This window comes from Engraulis encrasicolus, chromosome 6 (genome assembly GCF_034702125.1).
Source record: "Engraulis encrasicolus isolate BLACKSEA-1 chromosome 6, IST_EnEncr_1.0, whole genome shotgun sequence".
In the NCBI taxonomy this organism is placed as follows: Eukaryota; Metazoa; Chordata; class Actinopteri; order Clupeiformes; family Engraulidae; genus Engraulis; species Engraulis encrasicolus.
The window spans coordinates 12,080,531-12,102,668 of record NC_085862.1 but is presented as its reverse complement, the minus strand read 5'-3'; the positions used below and the strand labels follow the sequence as shown (position 1 = coordinate 12,102,668).

General features: G+C 46.9%; 1 protein-coding gene across 1 annotated transcript in view; it reads right to left on the bottom strand.

Annotated features, from left to right (window-relative positions):
• LOC134450545 (uncharacterized) overlaps positions 1-19,314 on the bottom strand; it is a 29,887-nt gene extending 10,573 nt beyond the window's left edge. Inside the window, exons 1-2 of the mRNA XM_063200383.1 lie at positions 15,287-19,314; positions 12,959-13,030 (exon numbers count right to left, since the gene is read on the bottom strand). Coding sequence (XP_063056453.1) covers positions 12,959-13,030; positions 15,287-19,296 — 4,082 coding nt within the window. The 5' untranslated portion in view covers positions 19,297-19,314. The remainder of the gene's footprint in view (positions 1-12,958; positions 13,031-15,286) is intronic.
• Between the last annotated feature and the right edge of the window lie 2,824 nt (positions 19,315-22,138).

Here is a 22,138-nt window from a genome sequence, read left to right as displayed (position 1 = left end):
TTTTTATGCTTATTTTCCAACAGGAATCTATATGAACATGAAAACCTATTGGATTTAAGCATTCCAGGTCATGCATATTTGTGTAATAAGATGAGGGTGTGGTCGAAGGCGCCCAACGCCTTATATAAGCTGTGCATAATTAGGCAACTTTATTTCCTTCTGGGAGAATGGGCCACAAAATAGATCTAACAAACTAAGGCTATAAACAATTTTGATGTCTTCTAGAGGGATGTGGCTGTCTTGAAATTAGCAAGATGTTGGTCACGTTCGCACAGAACTATCAGATGCACCGTTACAAAGTCATCAGTCTCTTAAGAAATGTCACTGTCAAACATTGAGAAGAATTTAACGTGAAACTCCCAAAAAAAATATTACCCTGCAGTCCTATCATATTCCAGAACAGAAACCAACATGTCTAAAGACATTTCTTGACCCAGTCTTGACTTAAGTTACTTGTTGAGTGGTCTTCAGGTTTCAGCCTGTTTTACCTTGGCCATGTCTCTGAGTGCTGAATACAATGTTCTTGTGGACACTCGATGTAGGTTTCAGTTCTGGAATATACCAGCACTGCAGGGTAATAGTTTTGTGGTAGTTTCATCTTCAATTCTTCTCAATCTGGCAGTTACTTTGTAAGCACATCATGTGACACTGATGGCTTGTAACGGTGCATTAGATGGATGTGACCAATATTTCAAGACAGCCACACCCCTCTAGAAGACTTCAAAATTGTTTATAGTCTTTACAGAGTTTGTTAGATCTCTTTTGTGGCTCATTTTCCCAGAGGAAAACAAAGTTGCCTAATACACACTCATTTTGCCCTGATATAGGGTATTGGGTTCCTTCGATCACACCGTCTCTTATTATACCAATATGCATGACCTGTAATGCTTAAATCCAATAGGTGTTCATTTCCATAAAGGGTGGTGGCGGACAATATGCATAAAATGGATGTTTTGTCAAAAAACTTGTTTGCCTAATAATTCTGCACACAGTGTATATTGTTTCAACTCTGTAGTATTTTTATATATGTTTGAAATGACATAGTATTTGTCCATAACACTGTTGACAAAATAATTAAGCAAATGTTCGCTTTCATTAGAGTATTTATCAAATGATTTAAGATTAAGCTTGGCAATTTGTTTGTTTGGAAACTTAAATATATACACTATGCAAACATCTAGGTCATTTAGTTGAAAAAAAATACTGATAACTGACATTTTGCTTTTGCCAAAAGCGTAGGTCACTCATAGGCCTAAATACATAGGCCGTTTACTGAACTGAATTACCAAATAACCATTGTGGATGACTATACAGTAAATTTTGTCCAAGCTATGGTGTATTCCTGGCTGTTTGACACATACATCCGGAGTGTACACAGTGTTCACAGAGAGACAGCACAACACCTGCCATGGCCCATCCATATGTGGACTGGGTCAGAACCCAACAACAGGCCCATGCTGATTCATGTTGGAGGAAACTAAAGTCTGAGTGCTGATGTAAAAATGTTCCAAGTGCATCAGGCTCAGAAGACAGATTACAATGTGAGAAGCCTGTAGCTGCAAATACTACCAATTGAAAAACATGTGAATTTTCCTCCCTATGTCAAAATAAAAAGCAGAGATGAAATAATGTTGCATGCTTGTGTGTAGAGAACTAAACTATTAAACATGATACCATATGTGCATAAGTGTGCAAGTGCATGCATCTGTAAGTGCATGCATTCATGCACGCGTTCGTGTGTTCGTTTGTGCTTGCATGCGTGTCTGTATCTGTAGGGGGTGTGAGGCACATGGACATGATCTTGTTGAGCTGCTCTTTATAAGTAAGAGTGGTTGAGCTTTCTTCACACTCAGAAGGGAAGACAAAGTCTCTGTCTGTAACTGCCACACAGCTGAACACCATGATCCCCAACACAGCTACTCTCACTGCTCTTGCCTTCACTCTCTGTGGTAGGAGACTATTTACATCTTCAGTCTTAGTCAGGAGGATTTTGTTCAATCTTACTAATATGGCAAACACAACATGCATTATATCCATAGGCTATTTATAGCATAAACTCTTTCATTTATTTGGTTTGAATGTTTGTCTTTAGGTCTGGAGGCCTTGGTCTTGACCCAGGAGAAATCTCTAACAGCTCAGCTGGGGCAGAATGTGAAGATCCCCTGCTCACCAAGCACCAGTGGTAGCAGAGACTGGACATTGACATGGTACCAACAGAAGGAGGATGGAGTGAAATTCTTATTAGTAGACAGCACCAGAGCTAGTGGACTACCCAGCAGATTCACTTACTCTGGATCTCATAGTCAGGAGTATCTGCACATCAATGGAGTGACTGCTGAAGATGAGGCTACTTATTACTGTGCCTGTCAGGGTGGATGTGTTTCAGGATCTCACAGTGATTCAGTGTCATGAACTACCAGAACTCATGCTGTCCTCAACCTGGTTGTATACAGTGCAAAACAAGGCAGCAAGTGTTGACCACTGACCAGACCTTAGTCATCATGCATGAGGTGATGGATTTGAGCCACTTCCTGTCTGAACCAGGTCCATTTCCTGCTGAATAATGAGTTTGACCTCTGTGGTGCAGGTCACTGAAGCATGGAGACTCATTGCAAATAGGGAACTGCATGCCAGAGGTTTTTGTACAGGGCTGTAACACTGTGATCTTATCATCTTTTTGGTGGAGGAACAGAGCTCCAATTTAGTGATGGTGTGTAAATAAAGACTTTTTATTAAGACATTATAATTACAGCACTTATTTCTTCATGTAAAACATGTCAAATTAAAACAAAAAATAATATCAGAAAATATTTTAAAACAGAAAACAGATTAGAATTTGATTAAATGGGCACAATGGATGATGTGCCCGTGGCAAAATCTACACAGTCATGAAAAAAGACTGTTTAAATAAACGCACTGTGAGAAAGTTTGTCATCGCGGAATGCCAGCTGATGATACAAACATGAATACAGTATGTAAAGTGATTTTTCGTATGAGAAGTGTTTCCCACGACATTCGCTCGGACCGCGCTGTCAAAAGTTGCATTTGGGGTTTTCTGACACCGGGCCGTACACATATCTAGTGTGTGTGTGTGTGTGTGTGTGTGTGTGTGTGTGTGTGTGTGTGTGTGTGTGTAATGTACATTATATACTATAGCTGTTGAAAAGAAAATATCTATCTCCACTGACAGGACATTTTGTCTACTGGGTTAATACTGTACTCTGTATTTACTCATGTTGTATGTAATGACAAGAAGTTGAATCTAATATAATCTAATGTAATCTAGATTAATTTACTTTAATCTAAAACAATTATAGTGCGGGCAATCTTAATATTTTTGAAACGTGTTTTACTATTTGTTTGGTAAATGAGTAGTGTTACACTGTATTTAACACTGTATTTAACCTCTAGTACAATGTATCTATTCTATACTATCATGTCAGTTTATACTGTTACTGTATACTGTATGTCTGTGTTAATACATCTACAAAATGTAATGACGTTACTTTTACATTTGGAAATGCACCTTAAAAAATCTGTCTTATACTGTACAAACCAATATATATAATATGAATATTTAATCTTTTCCATGAATAGTAGCACTAATCATTTTGCCATGTTTGATTTGCATTGTTCCCTCTTCTAAACTTCCAGCCCGTCCCCAATCCCCCCCTGAGCTGGTGGTGCTGGCCCCCTCCCAGGCCCTCTCCTCTGGGGACAGGCCTACTGTGGTGTGCCTGGCTCAGGGCTTCTACCCTGATGGTGCCACCCTGAGCTGGTCAGAGGATGGCAAAGAAGTGGCGGCCACTGACTTCCAGACAGGCCCGTCTCAGCGCCAGTACGCAGCGTTGCTGTGGGCAAAAATGCCTTGTTGATGGCAGAGGTCAGAGAAGAATGGCCAGATTGGTTTGAGCTGATACAAAGGCAAATAACCACTCATTACAACTGGGGTATGCATAAAAGAATCCCTGATTACACAACACATCAAATCTTGAGGCAAATGGGCTACAGCAGCAGAAAACCACATTTGGTGCCAATCCTGTCAGCCAAGAAGAGGAAAATGAGGCAACAATTTGGACAGGCTCACTACAAATGACACTAGAAGATCGGAAAAATGTTGCCTGGTCTGATGAGTCTTGATATCTAGGCTACTACAACACTCAGGTGGAATGGTCAGAATTTGGCGTCAACAACATGAAAACATGGGTCAACTCAGCCTTGCATCAACATTTCAGGCTGGGGATATAGAACAATTCTTAGAACAATTTTGGCCTATTAGTACCAATTTATCTTTGTTGCAATGCCACAGCCTACCCGAGCATTGTTGCAGGTGCAGTTCAGGCAGTTCTGAAGGCAAAAGGGGGTCCAACCCGGCCAGCACTAGAGAGGTGTTCCTAATGAAGTGGTCGGTGAGTGTATATTGTGGTGCTGTGGATATGATGTTTCTGCCCTCACTCCCTCTGTCCACTGCATATTTACATGGATGATATTTACATTCAGTGCACTTTTCTGCATATCTCGTAATCGTTATCTTCATGACTGATATTTCCTTTACTGCTATGTGTATTTGTATGATACACATCTCCAGTATACTCTATCTGCATATGGTACCTTTTGTGCTGTGGTGGGATCACGGGGCCGATAGCCTAACTGTATGCATGCATGTTGTGTATTTGCATGTACAGTAAACCCATCTGCATATCTACGTACAGTAGATATCCTTCTTGTGCGGTAATGGTGATATATCCTGCCCCTGCTCCGCCACTGCCATTCCCTTCCAAATGACTGCGCGGCCTCATAAACCCAGAGGCTCCCGGAGCCACTCGGCTGGATTACAGCCCGCTTTGCTTGCATGTCAATGTGGCGGAAGAAAGACAGTTAATAAAAGACGGACACTAAATCAGAGGCCGAACAAATTAGGGGGTCCCGACCGAGGCCTTTTTTTTTTTTTAGAGCGGTTGACATTGGTCTTTGTCAGACAACTAAAGGCATTTCACATATTTCTCACGATTGGTTCTCTCATTTGTATTCCACAAGAGCTCAAACTATTCCTCAACCTCACTTCATCCACATGTATTTTTGCAGAACTAGTGTTACCATTGAATTATGGTCTGGTGTAAGTAGAACCACAGTCTTCTTGCGCTAGTAAGCTAGGTCTTGATGTTATAAAATTAGGTTATGCTATGATTTTTTAGGACTATAGGTGTGCGCACACACTTTCTAATGCGAATCCCGGACAATTAGCGCTGTACGGCAGCCTCTAGAGCTTGTGTGTGAAAAGTGAAAGCGAAAGCGAAAAGTGAAAGCCCATTGGGAAACTCCAACTCCCATTGTCATTGTGACACAGCACTCCACAGCACACAAGTGAACACTGCACACTGCACACAACGAAATTGCATTTATGCCTCACCCTCAGTGGCGCCCCATGGGGAGCAGTGCGGTGGGACGGTACCATGCTCAGGGTACCTCAGTCATGGAGGAGGATGGGGGAGAGCACTGGTTGATTACTCCCCCCACCAACCTGGCGGGTCGGTAGTCGAACCGGCAACCTCTGGGATGCAAGTCTGATGCCCTAACCGCTCACCCATGACTGCCCATAAACCCATGACTGCCCACACTTTCTAATGCGAATCCCGGACAATTAGCGCTGTACGGCAGCCTCTAGAGCTTGTGTGTGAATGTCTATGTACCACCGGCCACTTAATTAGGAACACTCCTCGTGTTGGGTTGGACCCCCTTTTGCCTTCAGAACTGCCTTAATTGCCTGCAACAATACTCGGGTAGGCTGTGGCTTTCCAACAAAGATTACATTACATTACATAGCATTTAGCAACATTTAGCCTTGACTTCCAAGGAGAACATTTAAGCAAGAACAGGGTAACCGCAGAGATACACCAGCGGCGATCTGAGCGAGTCGAGCGACGGAAGTAATTGACTTTGTATTGAGTCGAGAGACAAAAGCGATTCTGGAGACTAGAGCGATTTGCGCGACGAGCGCGACAATTTGAAGTTGAAATCTTTTCAACTTTCTATGACGCGGTTCGGCGACAAGCCGCGACAGCCAATGACTGTATAGAGGTCAGTGACCACAGCCAATGGGAATGCTTGAATGCTTTGCCTTCTGCCTGTACGGACATACTCTAGTCTCCTCAATCTCTCGTATCGCTTGCTGCTACACTCTGTCGCTTGAATCGCGTCGCCGCTGGTGTATCTCTGCGGTGAGGCGCAGTGTCCAGATGAAAAGCACACACTTAGTGTGCTTTTGATGACTATACATAGAACAAAGTGAACTTTTTTCAGCTATTTAAATTGCGTTTCATTGTACTATTAATGCACTGGAGCACTACTAAAACAGTACTTCAGCACACTTGCAGCACCGAGTATGCCAAATTGGCACAGCTTTAGGACAGCTTGATGTGCATGATAAGCCTACTTTTGACAAGTGAAAGATGACAGGGTGTCAGTGGAGTGTCCTGATTGTAAAAAAAAAAATGGACACACACACACACACACACACACACACACACACACACACACACACACACACGTGTAATAAAAATAAATAGTAAAAATGAACATCTGCCGTAGGCAAATTTGTGTGATGGTGTTTCTTTTCATTTTATTGTGGTACAGAAATGGCAGATCAGATGATTTGTCTATTAATATACCTTTACATTACATTGCATTTGGCAGGCGCTTTATAACCAAAGCAGCTTTCAAAGAAGACATAATCATAGCCAACATCACATCATAGCAAATACAAAGAGCACAGGAAATATACAGAACAACAAGTGCAGATGCAAGGAGGGGTTAATATCATAGCAAATAATACAGCTTGGGGGATGACGTGTAGAAGTGTAAAATAAAAATAAATAAGAAAAATTACCATCTGCATGACGCCAACACATTCACGCTTTGTAATCTCTCACGCACACTCACACACACACACACTTTGTAATCTCTCTCTCGCTCACACACACACACGCTTTGTAATCGCACGCATGTGCGTGTGCGCGCGCACACACACACACACTTTTTTTAAAAAATAAACCCAACCACCACCCCCCCTTATGGGGGACCAATAATTTCTTACTTTTTCTTCCATTTCTTTTCATTACCTTAATTTTTCCAGCTTTTAACAAAAGCAAAATGTAACGTACAATAATAGACAATAAAAGGATACAGGGAAAAAAGGATAAAGACAGGAAAAAAAATACTAAAAACAATTTCAGTGTCCCCCCCAACACTTCAAACCACATATTAACATCCCCCACGACTCCCCCCACCCCCCCCACACACACACGCTTTGTAATCACACACGGCCGCACACTTTGTAATCACACACACACACACACACACACACACACACACACACACACACACACACACACACACACACACACACACACACACACACGGATTAAAAGGAAGAGAGATGACTACAGATTTTGCACATCAGGGCACGACATGTGGAGCCTGAGCAGCTAAGAATAGGCGAGGGTGAAGAGTTGTGCGAGTTGATGGAGGTAGTGTCTCTGATGTCAATAGGCAGAGTTCTATCTCTTGGGCGTGTACATATCGAAGGCGGCTTCACCAATTTCCTTTGGTGGAAGGGTAGGAATCCTTAGCAGCGTGGCATCAGCGGATCTGAGAGCTCGGGCAGGGGCATAAAAAGAGAGCATATCAGAGATGTAACAGGGAGGAAGACTATTTAATGCTTTGAACACCATCAGCAGTATCTTAAGTCAATTCTATAGGAGACCAAATACAGACACACACACTCTCAAAAATCACTCAATTTTTTTGGTAGACCCCCTACTGTTTTTTTGTTTTTGCGGGCAAACAGACTGACAGACGCACGGACGCAGGCACGAACTGACGCACAGACGGATGGAGGAATGGACAGACAGACGCAGGCATGCACAAACTGACGTGGGCACGCACACACGGACGGACAGCTGGCCGGCCGGAGGCACGGACAGATGGAAGCACAGACAGACGCACGTCCGGTCAGACGTAGACTCCAGTAACGTGCGCTGGGATTTATGGCTGGTGAGGCAACTTTTTCAATATCAGATTTTCAAATAAATAATTGCCAAATAGGCCTACCGACAAGTTCCATATGTCGTAGCAGCTTTCTTAACATAAGGTAGGCCTACATATTTTGACATACTGCATTTCCGCAGAGAAAATGCTATTAGATCTCTCTCTCTCCCTCACACACACACACACACACACACAAACACACACACACACACACACACACACACACACACACACACACACAGGATTCAAACAGTGGTCTCACATAAAACACTCAGCACCAATGTGGACAGCAGAGCAGAGCAGAGCAGAGGAGAGGAGAGTAGTGGAGAGGAGAGGAGAGAAGGGGAGGGGAGAGAAGAGGAGGGGAGAGGAGATGAGAGAGGAGGAGAGGGGAGGAGAAGAGAGAGGAGATGAGAGGAGAGGAGAGGAGAGGAGAGGAGAAGAGATCAGAGGATAGGAGAGGAGAAGAGAGAAGAGGAGAGGAGAAGAGAGAAGAGGAGAGGATTAGAGGGAAGAGGAGAGGAGAGGAGATGGGAAAAGAGAGGAGAGGAGAGGAGAGGAGGAGGGGAGAGTAGTGAAGAGTGTACGCTCCTTCACAGCCCACTGCTCTCACACACACAGGATTCAAACAGTGGTCTCACATAGCCTAAACCACATCACGGCGGATGCTCAATGGTCACCAAATATTTTGGGACTGTCCTTTATGTTATGCCTACACTTTGGAATTAGATCAGAGTCTTGTAGTTACACGGGTATATTTGATTTACCTCAACGGCACCCTGTAGCCTACTCAACTTTACAAACAGTTACAGGGCACATGATAATCCTGTTCAGATCACAAAAGCTACCACCACACCAGACAGAATCACGGCGGATTCTCAAACACAGGCTTCACACACATAGGAAACACTGATCTTACCTTAACCTCGTACATCAGGTCCATGCGCCGCTCTTTTCCTTCACTTCGGCGTTGCGCATGCTAACGTTACTTTAGCCGGTGCTGTCCATCCAAAGCCACATCTATTCTAGACGCCCCAAACGTCCAAAGCAAGTTGGCATTGAATATGAATATGAGTAGCCGCGAGGATTTGTGTTTCGTGAGGCTCCTTAGTCCTTAGTAAATTGTTAAGTCGTACAATTCCATGCGAATGGTCTTCCACACATTCTCGCCGGTTGCAAACAAGACACAGGGGAAACAAAAAATAGTTTCTGTTGTACCACTCACTTTGAAATGATCAGGTAGTTATAACCTTCTGACCGTCACCTGCAGTAGCAAACCCTTCAGCTCTGTCGGTCCTCCATTCTTTATCACATATTTTCCTCTTGGAAATCCAACTTTGAGAATGCTCTTAGTTTCGTTATGAAATCCACTTGTCGCAGACAAAGTGAACAAGCTAGCCAACAACACCGACTGACTGTATTGTGAACTTCAGATTGGCTATGACGTAACTGGCCAGCAATACTCTCAATGCCAGAAGGAGTCTGCGGCCAGGCTACTGCTGGCCTCACCAATGTATATTTCAGTGGACGTTATGCCAAAGCGTTCAGAGTAAAGAAATGATAATCACAAGTAGAAAATAGTAGAACATTATCAGGAATTGAGGGCACACCATACATACTTCTATTAAGTGTATAAAAACGTTTAATACAATATTACCAGGTTGCATTCACAGAACGAGCAAAATGGCGCATGCGCTGAAGCTTGTTAACGAGGGATTGCGCAATCCGGGGTGAGGCCAGTTCAGAGTTGCCCCAAATTCACCGTATTCGGAGCAATTTGACATGAAATGGGCAAATATTATGATTTTGGCCACGGAAATGATTGACAATGAGTGAAACTGTTTAAATACTGCTCAAATGGTAGTTATGGTGCAGATGCTCGAAAACAATAGCTGTTATTGTTACTATTGTTCACATTTACTGCAGCTCATCATTTTCAGGTCTGGCTGGTGAGGCCGTGCCTCCCCTGCCGTATTGGAGTGCACGTGCCTGGTAGACGCGGACGTACAGACGGACTGACGCACGGACGGACGGACGGACGGACGGACGCAAGCACAGCCGGCCAGACGGAGGCACGGACGTGGGCACAGACGGATGCACGTCCGGCCAAACGTAGGCACGGACGCACAGACGGAAGCACGTCCGGCCAAACGTAGGCACGGACGCACAGACGGACGCACGGCCGGCCAGACGGTGGCACGGACGTGGGCACAGACGGACGCACGGACGTGGGCACAGACGGACGCACGGCCGGCCAGACGTAGGCACGGACGCACAGACCGACTGACGCACGGACGGACGCACAGCCGGCCAGACGGAGGCACGGACGTGGGCACAGACGGACGCACGGCCGGCCAGACGTAGGCACGGATGCAGAGACGGACGCACGCACAGCCGGCTGGACGGAGACACGGACGCACGCAGGCACGAACGAACGCACGGACGGGTGCAGGCACGAGGAGGGAAGAACAGAAACCATATTATAGTTACATGTGAGCAGCTGAGAAATACATGCAGTGCATTGCGCATTCTATAAAAGACCAAAACAATGCAACACTATTACATCTATTATATCTGAATTGAAAGTAGTTTACGAACAATGCGAGACTATGAGCATGTTTTTTTAATGCATAATTTGTACATATTTTTTTACCCAGTGGTTCATGAAGTTCCTCTTGAACGTAGCAGGACGAAGGATCTGACAGGGTTCATTGCAGCTCCAGTGTAGAACATCTAAAACAAAGTGTTCAGAGTGGAGTATCAGCTTTAATGTAAACACAAGTGAGGAAGCAGTCTGTTGGACTGGGATAACTATATTAAATATAATGATTCAGTTTTACTATATAAAATTCTTCATGGCCTGGCCCCTCCTCCTCTACAGATATTTATTACAAAAAGTATAAATAGGGCTACCAGAGCCAGTTCCAGGGGTGATTGCTCTGTTCCACTTAGAAAGAGCGCTTTTAGTCAGGCTGTTTTCTCTTACAGAGTCTCTCACACCTGGAACACAATTCCCAGTATAATTAGAGAACTGCCAACAGTAAACTCATTCAGTAAACAGTTAAAATTGTGGTTACTGGATTGTCAATGCTGTCAACATAATTTCACATAGCTAGGCTACTAGTACTGGCAGCTGTTCTTTAACTCATTTGTGTATTGTATCTTGTAATTGTATTTTGTATTATTTATTTTTAAAATGTGTGAAATATCTTTGACTCTATACATTTTACAACTGTGTACAATAACTGTAGTTTTAGTTTTGTTTTAACCTTGTTTTTTTAAGGAACATCAAACCTGTCAAGGGACAAAAGATGCTAAATACACAAGATTATAGCCATGAGGCTAATTTCCATTTTTGTTTAAATGCTGGTAATATATGCCGTCCCTTTTTAAATAAATAAACTTGTAAACTTGAAGCGAGGATACTGTTGCGTTCTGGATATTTAGGTGAGAGCAGATTTGCACACTGAAAGACATTAAGGTCAAGCACAAGGAGTTTTTTTTTTGAGAGCAGAGTAGTAGGCATTTCAGGGTTCTGCCTCCATTAGCACGTTCAGGCCGACTGAGAACCGCGCTGGAGCCCGTTCCCGCACCTAATTGCAAACCGGCCGTCGTGTTCCCGCCACAGATATTAGCGTTCGCGAACCGCAAAATACTAGGTTTTTCTCCATGAACCGTGACGACAGTGTGGCCGTCAGCAGGTTCATCCGGGTAACACAGTCACGTGCGGAAATTGTTCAGAGCCCGGTATGAACATGGGAGGTTCACAGATAAGCACTTTAGTGGCGAACATAACTGGTGCAGGCACCGGCACAACCTCCGTTCTGGTCTGATGAATACAGAACCCTGAAACAACTGCTCTACTCTACTCTCGGAAAAAAGAACTCCTTGTGCTTTCCTTTTTTTACATTTCAAGGGTGAGAGCAGGTTGGTACACTGCTACCGAAATACAGCTAAATGACAGTAAAGGAAATTCTTGTCTGAAGGTACATGTACTGTATGCTTATGTACAGGGGTAGAGCACAAAATTCTGCATGTTCAACCAGCTCTAATAGACACCCTTTATATATTATTAACAGGTTTGTGTAAAACAAATATCTGACTCCCTGTGGGCCCCCGTTATACACTGAGACTAATAAGTATTTGATCCCTTTCTGGTGTTGTTGGTTTGACATGATCAGATAACTTTAATCGTAGATGTATTCTAGCACAGAGAGACAGAATATCAAAAAGAAAATCTGAAAAATGACTTCACACAATACATTTTAATTAATTTTTCATCCTTGCATTTCATTGAGGTAATAAGTATTTGACCCCTCTAGCCAAAGTACTTGTTGGCAAACCCCTTGTTCTCTAGGGCAGATGTCAGATGTTTGTTTTAGTTGATGATAGGGTTTGTGCAGAGATTGTGTTGAAATTGCTGGTTTTCTCAGGGAAGTTGACAGGGGGTCAGCCACGTGCCCAGGGAGAAGGGAACCCAAATTGAGTCTTCATTACATTGTATGTATTGGGGGGGAGGTTACTCTAGCTCACCCTCTGTCCACTGGGTCCTTGAGCGCCTGGGAATCCACCGTTTCCCCTCTCCCCTGGCTCTCCTTCGAACAAACAAACACACACACACACACACACACACACACACACACACACACACACACACACACACACACACACACACAGGACCAACTCAAGACAATAAGACTCACACAAACAAAATGGTTGCATCCAGTTGTCACTAGACACTACACAAATCCCATGTGCACTGCGCAATCACAATGCATTCAATATATTCAAAATTTCTTACCAGAGTGCATTGTAATTTTACAGCACACATGTGCGTTGCACAGATTTGCGCAGCATGCGCCATACACCATCAAGAACGTGCCGATGGACAAACAAATATGGCCATCCTTACCTGTTGTCCTGCGGGTCCCTCTTCTCCTTCGACTCCTTTGGCTCCCTGCACGCCTTTAGGCCCTCGATCACCCTGGGGGCGAGATGGGGATTAATTGGACAAAATAAAAATCCAAAATCCAAAGTTAGTTAAAAAGAAAATCTTGTCATAGAGACTTCAAAATATTGCTAACAATTGCCTATTGGGCCTTCTTGCCGCTACACATGGGCAATTTAAAAGGTCCTCAGTAGACATGCCATTCAAATAAAGACATTTTTTGGAGTGCCTTGGTGAAGAAAAGTTTCTCAGCTCATTTTGTCATGCCCTGCTCTTCGGTTCAAAGGGAATATTGTCCAAACACACAGATATTGAGGATTTTGATGGGAAGGAAAACTCAGTAGATAACATGACCATTATTTTGTAAAAATCAGGGCATTCAAGTTTTGCAGATGGGCCTCGCTCTGTTTATTCCAGGTCAACATCATGTATGTGGGTGTGTATATACTGTACATGTGTGAGTAATGTGTGACAAGCAGGGACTGATGAATTACACTGTAGTGTGTGTGTGTGTGTGTGTGTGTGTGTGTGTGTGTGTGTGTGTGTGTGTGTGTGTGTGTGTGTGTGTGTGTGTGTGTGTGTGTGTGTGTGTCTGTGTACGAATGTGTATACTGACTGCAGGGCCTGGTGATTCGCCTGGCTCCTGTGGTCCAGTGTTGCCTACACTCCCGACGAAGCCCTGAAGTCCCTGTTACAGAGAAAGAAAGAAAGAAAGAAAGAAAGAAAGAAAGAAAGAAAGAAAGACAGAAAGAAAGAAAAGAAAGAAAGCACACACACATACACAATACATGAACAGTGTGCAGCAGATGGCATCACACAAGGACTGACAATGGCATGAAACACTAAATGGTATAGAGGAGTACTAGAATGGTATTGGAAAAAAATAGATGGCAAATTCACTAGAAGGTGAAAATCCACATGGTTTAGGGTTTTTTCCATTAGTGACAAGTCAGACTTCCACAGGGAGATGTTATACATGTAGCGCCCCCTACAGTACACCATGTAGCGACAGCGCCCTCTGCAGTAGACTACGCCACCCCTTGATTAACACCCTTAGAGCAAGAGGAACTCTGTCAGAAATCCACACGACAAGGTTGTTTAGAAAAGTATAAAAATACAAGTTTTTATTAACTTACACAATAAAAAAGACTCTTTGGAAGTGTTGCAGAAGGGGAAAGAAAATAAACAAACAAATACATAACGGGGGGACCCCAAGTACCCGGCCGGCTACCAGCCAACTCAGCAGAACGGCGACAGACTAGAGCAGACAGTCTCCATTACACACGTGACGGGAAACAAACCCCTTAAGGCAGACCGCAAATAATTCAGAATATTCAAGCACTGCACCCCTTTTTTACACACGAGAGGGGAAACAACCCTTATGGTAAAACACAGTCAGAGAAGTGTACACTGCAACCTTAAGTTTACAATTAAACACACTGGATCACTCAGAGTTCACTATTTCACTCTACTACTGGTGACTGGTAACACGAGGAGACTGTATGCTAGTAGGCCTAGCCAATAGGGCCTGGTGCGGACCGGGAGTTGAAGGGGATTTGGAAGAGGGGGCCAAACAAATAAGACAAACAAAAGGTAAACAAGAAAATAAATGAGTCCCCCTCAGCCTGTGACCGACTATACACTTAGTCCCCTGTCCCTCTGGCCACCAGGACAGAGGGGGATAAACAGAAACAAAACTAACCGGGTCAGACTCAGCCGACCAGCAGGCAGCAGCTAGCAGCACATACACACTCACACAACTCATGCACTCAAAAGAACTTAAAAGAGAACAGCAGCTGAACTGCGCAGCATATAGATCTGTGGCTATCTTTTGTTACACACAAGCGTTGGGGTGGGTCCCCAGGCAACCCCACTACTCAGACCGGCACTTCATGCACATCATACGGATGCCTAGGCAGTCGTGCCTCCATCAACAGCCGCACACTCAGTCAGACGCGGTATCAAGGCAGCAGATACCGCTGCGATCACAAGGCAAGAGGCTCCCGGCTATTTCCCCCTTAGGGTGAACAAACGCCAACCAAACGCCGCCAGCCACACAGCTCCCAGCTAACACCGGAGGAATGCTACCTGCCTAAGGACCCCAGGTGCCCATATAGATGCCAGCGCCTAATGAACCAATCACGTTTGCGCTAAGGCCAACGCATACACAGGAGGGGGTTGAAAGACAACCATTTAAAAGGGAAAATGAATAACAGAACTACTCTGCCTTCAGTCCCACACGCTACATTCACCCCCTCCAATTGAATCGGCGACCCGACGATCACAGCTTACTCTTCCTCCCGGTTGCCCTCCTCTTGGGGGCCGTCCTCGCCACTGGCTACGACACTGCTCTGTGGAAGACGGTGGGGATTGGTATGACAACCGGCTGTAACTCGGGTCGTACGCCGCAAAGGCAAGGGTTCATCCTCCAGCGAAACTGGCACGTCATCTGGGGGCGGGGCTTGTGCTTGGTCCGATCCAGCACCAGGCATTGGTTCGTGGACTCTCAGATCGTCGGCCAGGGCTTCTCCTTCTCCGGGGGCCGGGAGTGAGTCCTCTGCCCCCCCCCCTTCACGGTACAGAACCACTGCGCCATCAGTTGGGTCTGTCTCTGTAGGAGAAGGTCTCCTCCCCACCCGCTGTCCTTTGGTCGGCGCCACGGGGTGAGCGTGCCCATCGGTCTCTGGCTGCCACCCATCTGGCACGGCCCTTAACTCGGTCCGATGGACTTGGCGACAGGACCCCCCGCCCAAAGGAGCCACAGTGTAGACAGTACCGGCATTGTGAAGCACCTGGAACGTGTTGGCAAGCCAATGGTCTTGGATCTTGTTCCGACCCTGGGCATGATTACGCAGAAGTACCAGCTGGCCCTCTCGGAACCCAGCGTCATTCACTCGATCGTTGTGGCCCTGATTCCGCCTCCGTGCCTGGTCAGCAGCCCGTTGTCTGACGTGTTCCTGAGTCATATGCACGCTCTGTTGGTGTTTTCGGATCCACTCCTCCAGGCCGTCATGCTCATGAGGTGTACTGTTGGTGCCGAGGAGGAAGTCTACGGGCAGCCTGGGGTGCTGGCCAAACATCAGAAAGTATGGCGAGTGACCAGTGGTCTGGTGTGGGGTGGTGTTGTAGGCGTAGGTGAGCTGGGGCAGGTGCTGGGGCCACCGGCGCTTGTCGGCCACTGGTAATGTGCGTATGAGGTCATGTAGCGTCCTGTTGAACCTTTCACACTGACCATTTCCTTGGGGATGGTACGGAGTTGTCCTGCTTTTCTGGATTCCGTACATTTGGCAGAGCTGTTTAATCACAAGGCTCTCAAAGTTCCTCCCTTGGTCAGAATGTAGCCGTGCTGGTGGCCCAAATCTATAGAACCATTGCTGCACCAGGACACGGGCCACGGTGGTCGCTTTCTGATCATGGGTCGGGATGGCCTGGGTATATTTTGTGAAGACGTCAGTGAGGACCAGCACACTCTCCCTTCCATCACTTGCAGGGTCCAGGGAAGTGAAGTCCATGGCTAGGATTTCATTTGGCCTACTCGCTTGTAGTGTGCCCCAGTACGCCCGCACCTTTGGAAGCACTCCCTTCCCCAGCACGCACCTCTTGCACTTCCGGCACCATTCCTCCACATCCTGAAACATGTTCGGCCAAAAGCAGCGGGCTCGCAGGAGTTCAAAGGTCCTTTCTGCTCCTTGGTGGCCCTGGTCGTCATGCACACCTCGCAGCACTTCGTCCTTCAGGCATTGGGGCAGCAGCAGTTGTGGCACCTCTGGACCACCACTCACGAGTTGAACAAGGCGGTACAGCACCCCTTCACGCTCCGCCAGCCGGTCCCACTCACGGAGAAGACGCCGGCTGGCTTGTGGCATCAACCCACGTTCTTCAGTGCGCGGCCACTGTCCCCTTTGAAAGTGCAACCGGACAGGCCCAATGACAGGGTCAGTCTCCTGCAGGCCCTGGAGATCTTGAGGCATGCGCTCTGGCAAGGCAGTAACCTCTTCACAGTGAGCCCCCAGAGCCAAAGGCTGGCACCTCGCAACCAAGGGACCCAGTTCCGGTACCGCTGTGCCAAAGGTGAACCGCTCCAAGTACTGCCTGGACAGGCCATCTGCATTCTGATTAGTCCGGCCGGGGCGGTACTTGATAACAAAGTTGAAGGAGGCGAGTTGTGAGGCCCATCGTTGTTCGAGTGCACCTAGCTTTGCCGTCTGCAGATGGCTCAGTGGATTGTTATCAGTTAAGATGGTAAACTGGTGCCCGAGTAGGTACTCTCGGAACTTCTCTGTAACGGCCCACTTTACTGCCAGGAGTTCCAGCTTCATGGAGCTGTAATTCTCCATGTTCTTCTCAGTTGGCTTGAGTCCACGGCTGGCAAATGCCACTGGCCGGACCTTTCCCCCATGTTCTTGAGACAAGATGGCCCCAAGCCCACCATGGCTGGCATCCACCTCCAATATGAAGGGCTTCTGGAAATCGGCGTAGGCCAACACAGGGGCAGAGGTGAGTTTCTTCTTCAGGACCTCAAACGCATGCTCGCACGAATCATCCCACGCCGTGCCCAGAGGGAGGGGTGGAGTCTTTCCCTTTCGCCGGGGCCCACTGAGCTTTCCCACCAGTTGGTGTAGAGGGGCGGCAATCTTGGCGAATCCCTCCACAAAACGACGATAATAACTCGCAAAGCCCAGGAAGGACCGGAGCTCTGCAAGGTGGCCTGGACGCCTCCACTCCCTTACTACTTCAATTTTAGACGGATCGGTGGATACCCCCTCAGCAGAGACGACGTGCCCCAGGTAGCTCACCTCACGCTGAAAGAATTTGCATTTTGACAGCTTAGCCTTCAGTCCTTGCTCGTCCAGCCTCCGGAACACCTCTTCCAGCCGCTCAAGGTGTTGTTCGACCGAGGAGGAAAAAATGATGACATCATCAAGATACAGGAGAACAGATTGGTATCGGCAATCACCGAATATACGCTCCATGAGGCGCTGAAAGGTACTGGGTGCGTTGCAGAGGCCAAATGCCATCCTATTAAACTCAAAAAGGCCAAACGGGGTGCAGAAGGCAGTTTTAAACTTGTCCTTCTCTGCCACTGGGACTTGATGGTACCCACTTGCAAGGTCTAAAGTGGAAAACCACCTGGCCCCTGACAACGCATCCAGTGACTCCTCTATCCTGGGGAGGGGGTAGGCATCACGGCGAGTCTTGGAGTTTAACTGGCGATAATCAACGCAGAGCCTGAGACTGCCGTCCTTCTTGGTTACAAGGACAATGGGGGAGGAGTAGGGGCTGGAGCTCTCCCTAATTACCTGGCTGTCAAGGAGTTGTTGAATATGCGCCTTCACCATCTCGTACTGGGAGGGTGGGATGCGTCGGTATGGTTGACGAACAGGGGCCTCATCTAACAAGGGGATTTCGTGAGTGATCAGTGTGGTACAGCCTAGATCTGCCTCGCTCTGAGAGAATATACTGCCATACTTGTGGAGGAGGGACTGGGCTTGGGTGGCCTGATGCTGAGTAAGACCAACAAAATCTTGCACATGGTCAGGGGTGGCCACTGGTGGGGACACTTCTTGAGCGGACACATACGCGTAACATTTTTCCCAGGATGGCTCTACTGTGATGGGTGTACTTCGGAGAGGAGTCGTTGCCACAGCCTGCACTGTGCCAATGACACGACGTGGGGGGAGCCACACTTCAACCTGATTCACGTTCACCACGGGTGCATACAGGAGCCCTTTCCGGGCGCAGACGAGGGTGGGTGACATCAGGAGACCCTCCGGCAGCTGCTCCTCTTCAAAACTGGGTGGCTCCAGCAGGAAATCGGCGGTCTCCAGGTGGGGGCATGAGACTGGGACCATGGTGAGGGCACCTGCCTTGAGGCAGATGGATGCCGTCCCTTGGACTTTGACCCTAAAGGGCTTGGTGGCGTTGACGACGGCCTTGATCCTCTCACATTGCTTCAAAGCTTGTCGAGCCGCCGGGCCTGCCGATTCAATCAGGGGGGAATGAAAGAGCTGAGAGCCTAACTTTTCAAAAAGGGCCTGATAACATTCCCCCAGTACATTCATACCCAAAATCCCTGGTATGGCTGCCTTGCGGTAGATAGACGCGGCATCCTCTGGGTCTTTGACTATCAGGACCCCCCTCCCCGAAATACATTGCCCCAGCACCACTATCTCCATCTCCACATAGCCACTATACGGTATGTCAAGCCCGTTTGCTGCCTTGAGGCCGAGCCAATTACACTCTTTCCTTTGTAGATGCGCAAAATGTTCATTAAAATAACTCTCAGTAATGGTAGTAACCATGGAGCCAGTATCCACAAGACAAGGGACTACTACCCCCCCCATACTGACATTCAAAACAGGACATTTCCCCACTAACTGGCTACGAGGGGGCAAACAGACAGAGCCAGATGCATTTCCCCCCAGTGTATGGCTCTGTACACTGGGCGTCGCTAGTTTCCCGGCAAACCAGTGGTGCTAACGGACGGAGCTGGGGGCTGTGTGGCGGTAGAATCAGCAGACGACTGATGGTTGGACCTACCAGCTAGGGGGCGAGAGGCCGGACAATAACGAGCTATGTGGCCCGGTTGTCCACATTTAATACAGATTGGTCGCCCATCGGGTGCCCGCCTAAAACGACCCTCTCTGTATGGCTGGGAGGTGGGAGTTTGCGTAGGTGGCTGCCCCAAATGTTTCATTAGCAAATCTAGCTGGGCTTGTTGTTTTAACACCAAATCCTTCAACTCAGCCAGCTCTGAGGTTTGAGTGAGGGTGGCCTCACATTGAGAGGTGTACTGGGCCTCACTGTTACGCACCACAGTGCGATGGCTACGATCACGCCCCGTCTGACCCTCCTCCACCCACCTAATGGCTTCCCGCCGCACATCCAAAATAGTCCAGCCGGCGTTAGCCCGTACCTGCTGTTTAAGCTCTCTTCGCAGAGTAGGGTCATGGACATTTTCACAGAATTGGTCCCGCAAAACTAAATCAGGGTTAGTAATACAGTCAGCCTTTGACATTTTGATTTTCTCCATCAACTCCATTAGGGCATGTGAGAATTCAAACAAGGACTCGGTTTCTTTTTGCTTCCTATCGAAAAAACGCTGTTGCCATAATACATAAGATTTAGCACATCCAAAAACCTCTTTCAAGATTTTAACAATTTCAACAGGGTTTTCCCTAGTTGCAGTGGATCGATATTTGATTTCATTTCTGGCTTCACCTTCAAGGTGGTCATACAAAAACAAAGCTTTTTCATGACTGGACATGTGTCTTGCCCGAATGCAGCTCTCTGCTTCCTCGACCCATTCTTCCACGGATAAAGAGCCAGATGCAGGAGTACCAGAAAATTTCGAACACCGTCTCTCTCTGGGTATGTACAATATCTGGTCACGGTGCCCAGATTGAGCACCATCACTGCGCTGCCCAGATTGAGAACCATCACCTCTAGCATTTGACAGTCTTTGATTTTCTGCTTCCAGTTGCTCCAGGCGTTCGCGTAGCTCCTGGACCTCAGACATCTTCTTGTCAGCTGCTGTTCTCCACACTCACACATACAAACACACACACTGCTGCGCCAAAAACAAAGCAAAACAAAAAAAAAGAAATATGCAACACCTAATGCAACACTTCAGAGGAATCGTCCTGCCTGACTACGCCAAAGTTGTAGCGCCCCCTACAGTACACCATGTAGCGACAGCGCCCTCTGCAGTAGACTACGCCACCCCTTGATTAACACCCTTAGAGCAAGAGGAACTCTGTCAGAAATCCACACGACAAGGTTGTTTAGAAAAGTATAAAAATACAAGCTTTTATTAAATTACACGATAAAAAGACTCTTTGGAAGTGTTGCAGAAGGGGAAAGAAAATAAACAAACAAATACATAACGGGGGGACCCCAAGTACCCGGCCGGCTACCAGCCAACTCAGCAGAACGGCGACAGACTAGAGCAGACAGTCTCCATTACACACGTGACGGGAAACAAACCCCTTAAGGCAGACCGCAAATAATTCAGAATATTCAAGCACTGCACCCCTTTTTTACACACGAGAGGGGAAACAACCCTTATGGTAAAACACAGTCAGAGAAGTGTACACTGCAACCTTAAGTTTACAATTAAACACACTGGATCACTCAGAGTTCACTATTTCACTCTACTACTGGTGACTGGTAACACGAGGAGACTGTATGCTAGTAGGCCTAGCCAATAGGGCCTGGTGCGGACCGGGAGTTGAAGGGGATTTGGAAGAGGGGGCCAAAGAAATAAGACAAACAAAAGGTAAACAAGAAAATAAATGAGTCCCCCTCAGCCTGTGACCGACTTTAGTCCCCTGTCCCTCTGGCCGCCAGGACAGAGGGGGATAAACAGAAACAAAACTAACGGGGTCAGACTCAGCCGACCAGCAGGCAGCAGCTAGCAGCACATACACACTCACACAACTCATGCACTCAAAAGAACTTAAAAGAGAACAGCAGCTGAACTGCGCAGCATATAGATCTGTGGCTATCTTTTGTTACACACAAGCGTTGGGGTGGGTCCCCAGGCAACCCCACTACTCAGACCGGCACTTCATGCACATCATACGGATGCCTAGGCAGTCGTGCCTCCATCAACAGCCGCACACTCAGTCAGACGCGGTATCAAGGCAGCAGATACCGCTGCGATCACAAGGCAAGAGGCTCCCGGCTATTTCCCCCTTAGGGTGAACAAACGCCAACCAAACGCCGCCAGCCACACAGCTCCCAGCTAACACCGGAGGAATGCTACCTGCCTAAGGACCCCAGGTGCCCATATAGATGCCAGCGCCTAATGAACCAATCACGTTTGCGCTAAGGCCAACGCATACACAGGAGGGGGTTGAAAGACAACCATTTAAAAGGGAAAATGAATAACAGAACTACTCTGCCTTCAGTCCCACACGCTACATACAGTATATTCAAATAAATGTATGCAATAAATCCACAGCACCAAGGCTTAATTTCATATAAGGTCTGATTAAGGGCCATCAAAATAATAAAAGATTGATGAAAGCCCTGGTGTTGCAGACTTTACTGCTTGTTTGGAGTGTATGCATTAGTCCAGCATTCAGGCTGGTTTTATGTGGATGTATGTTTTTCACATGTTTCAGGCCTTGATTACATGTA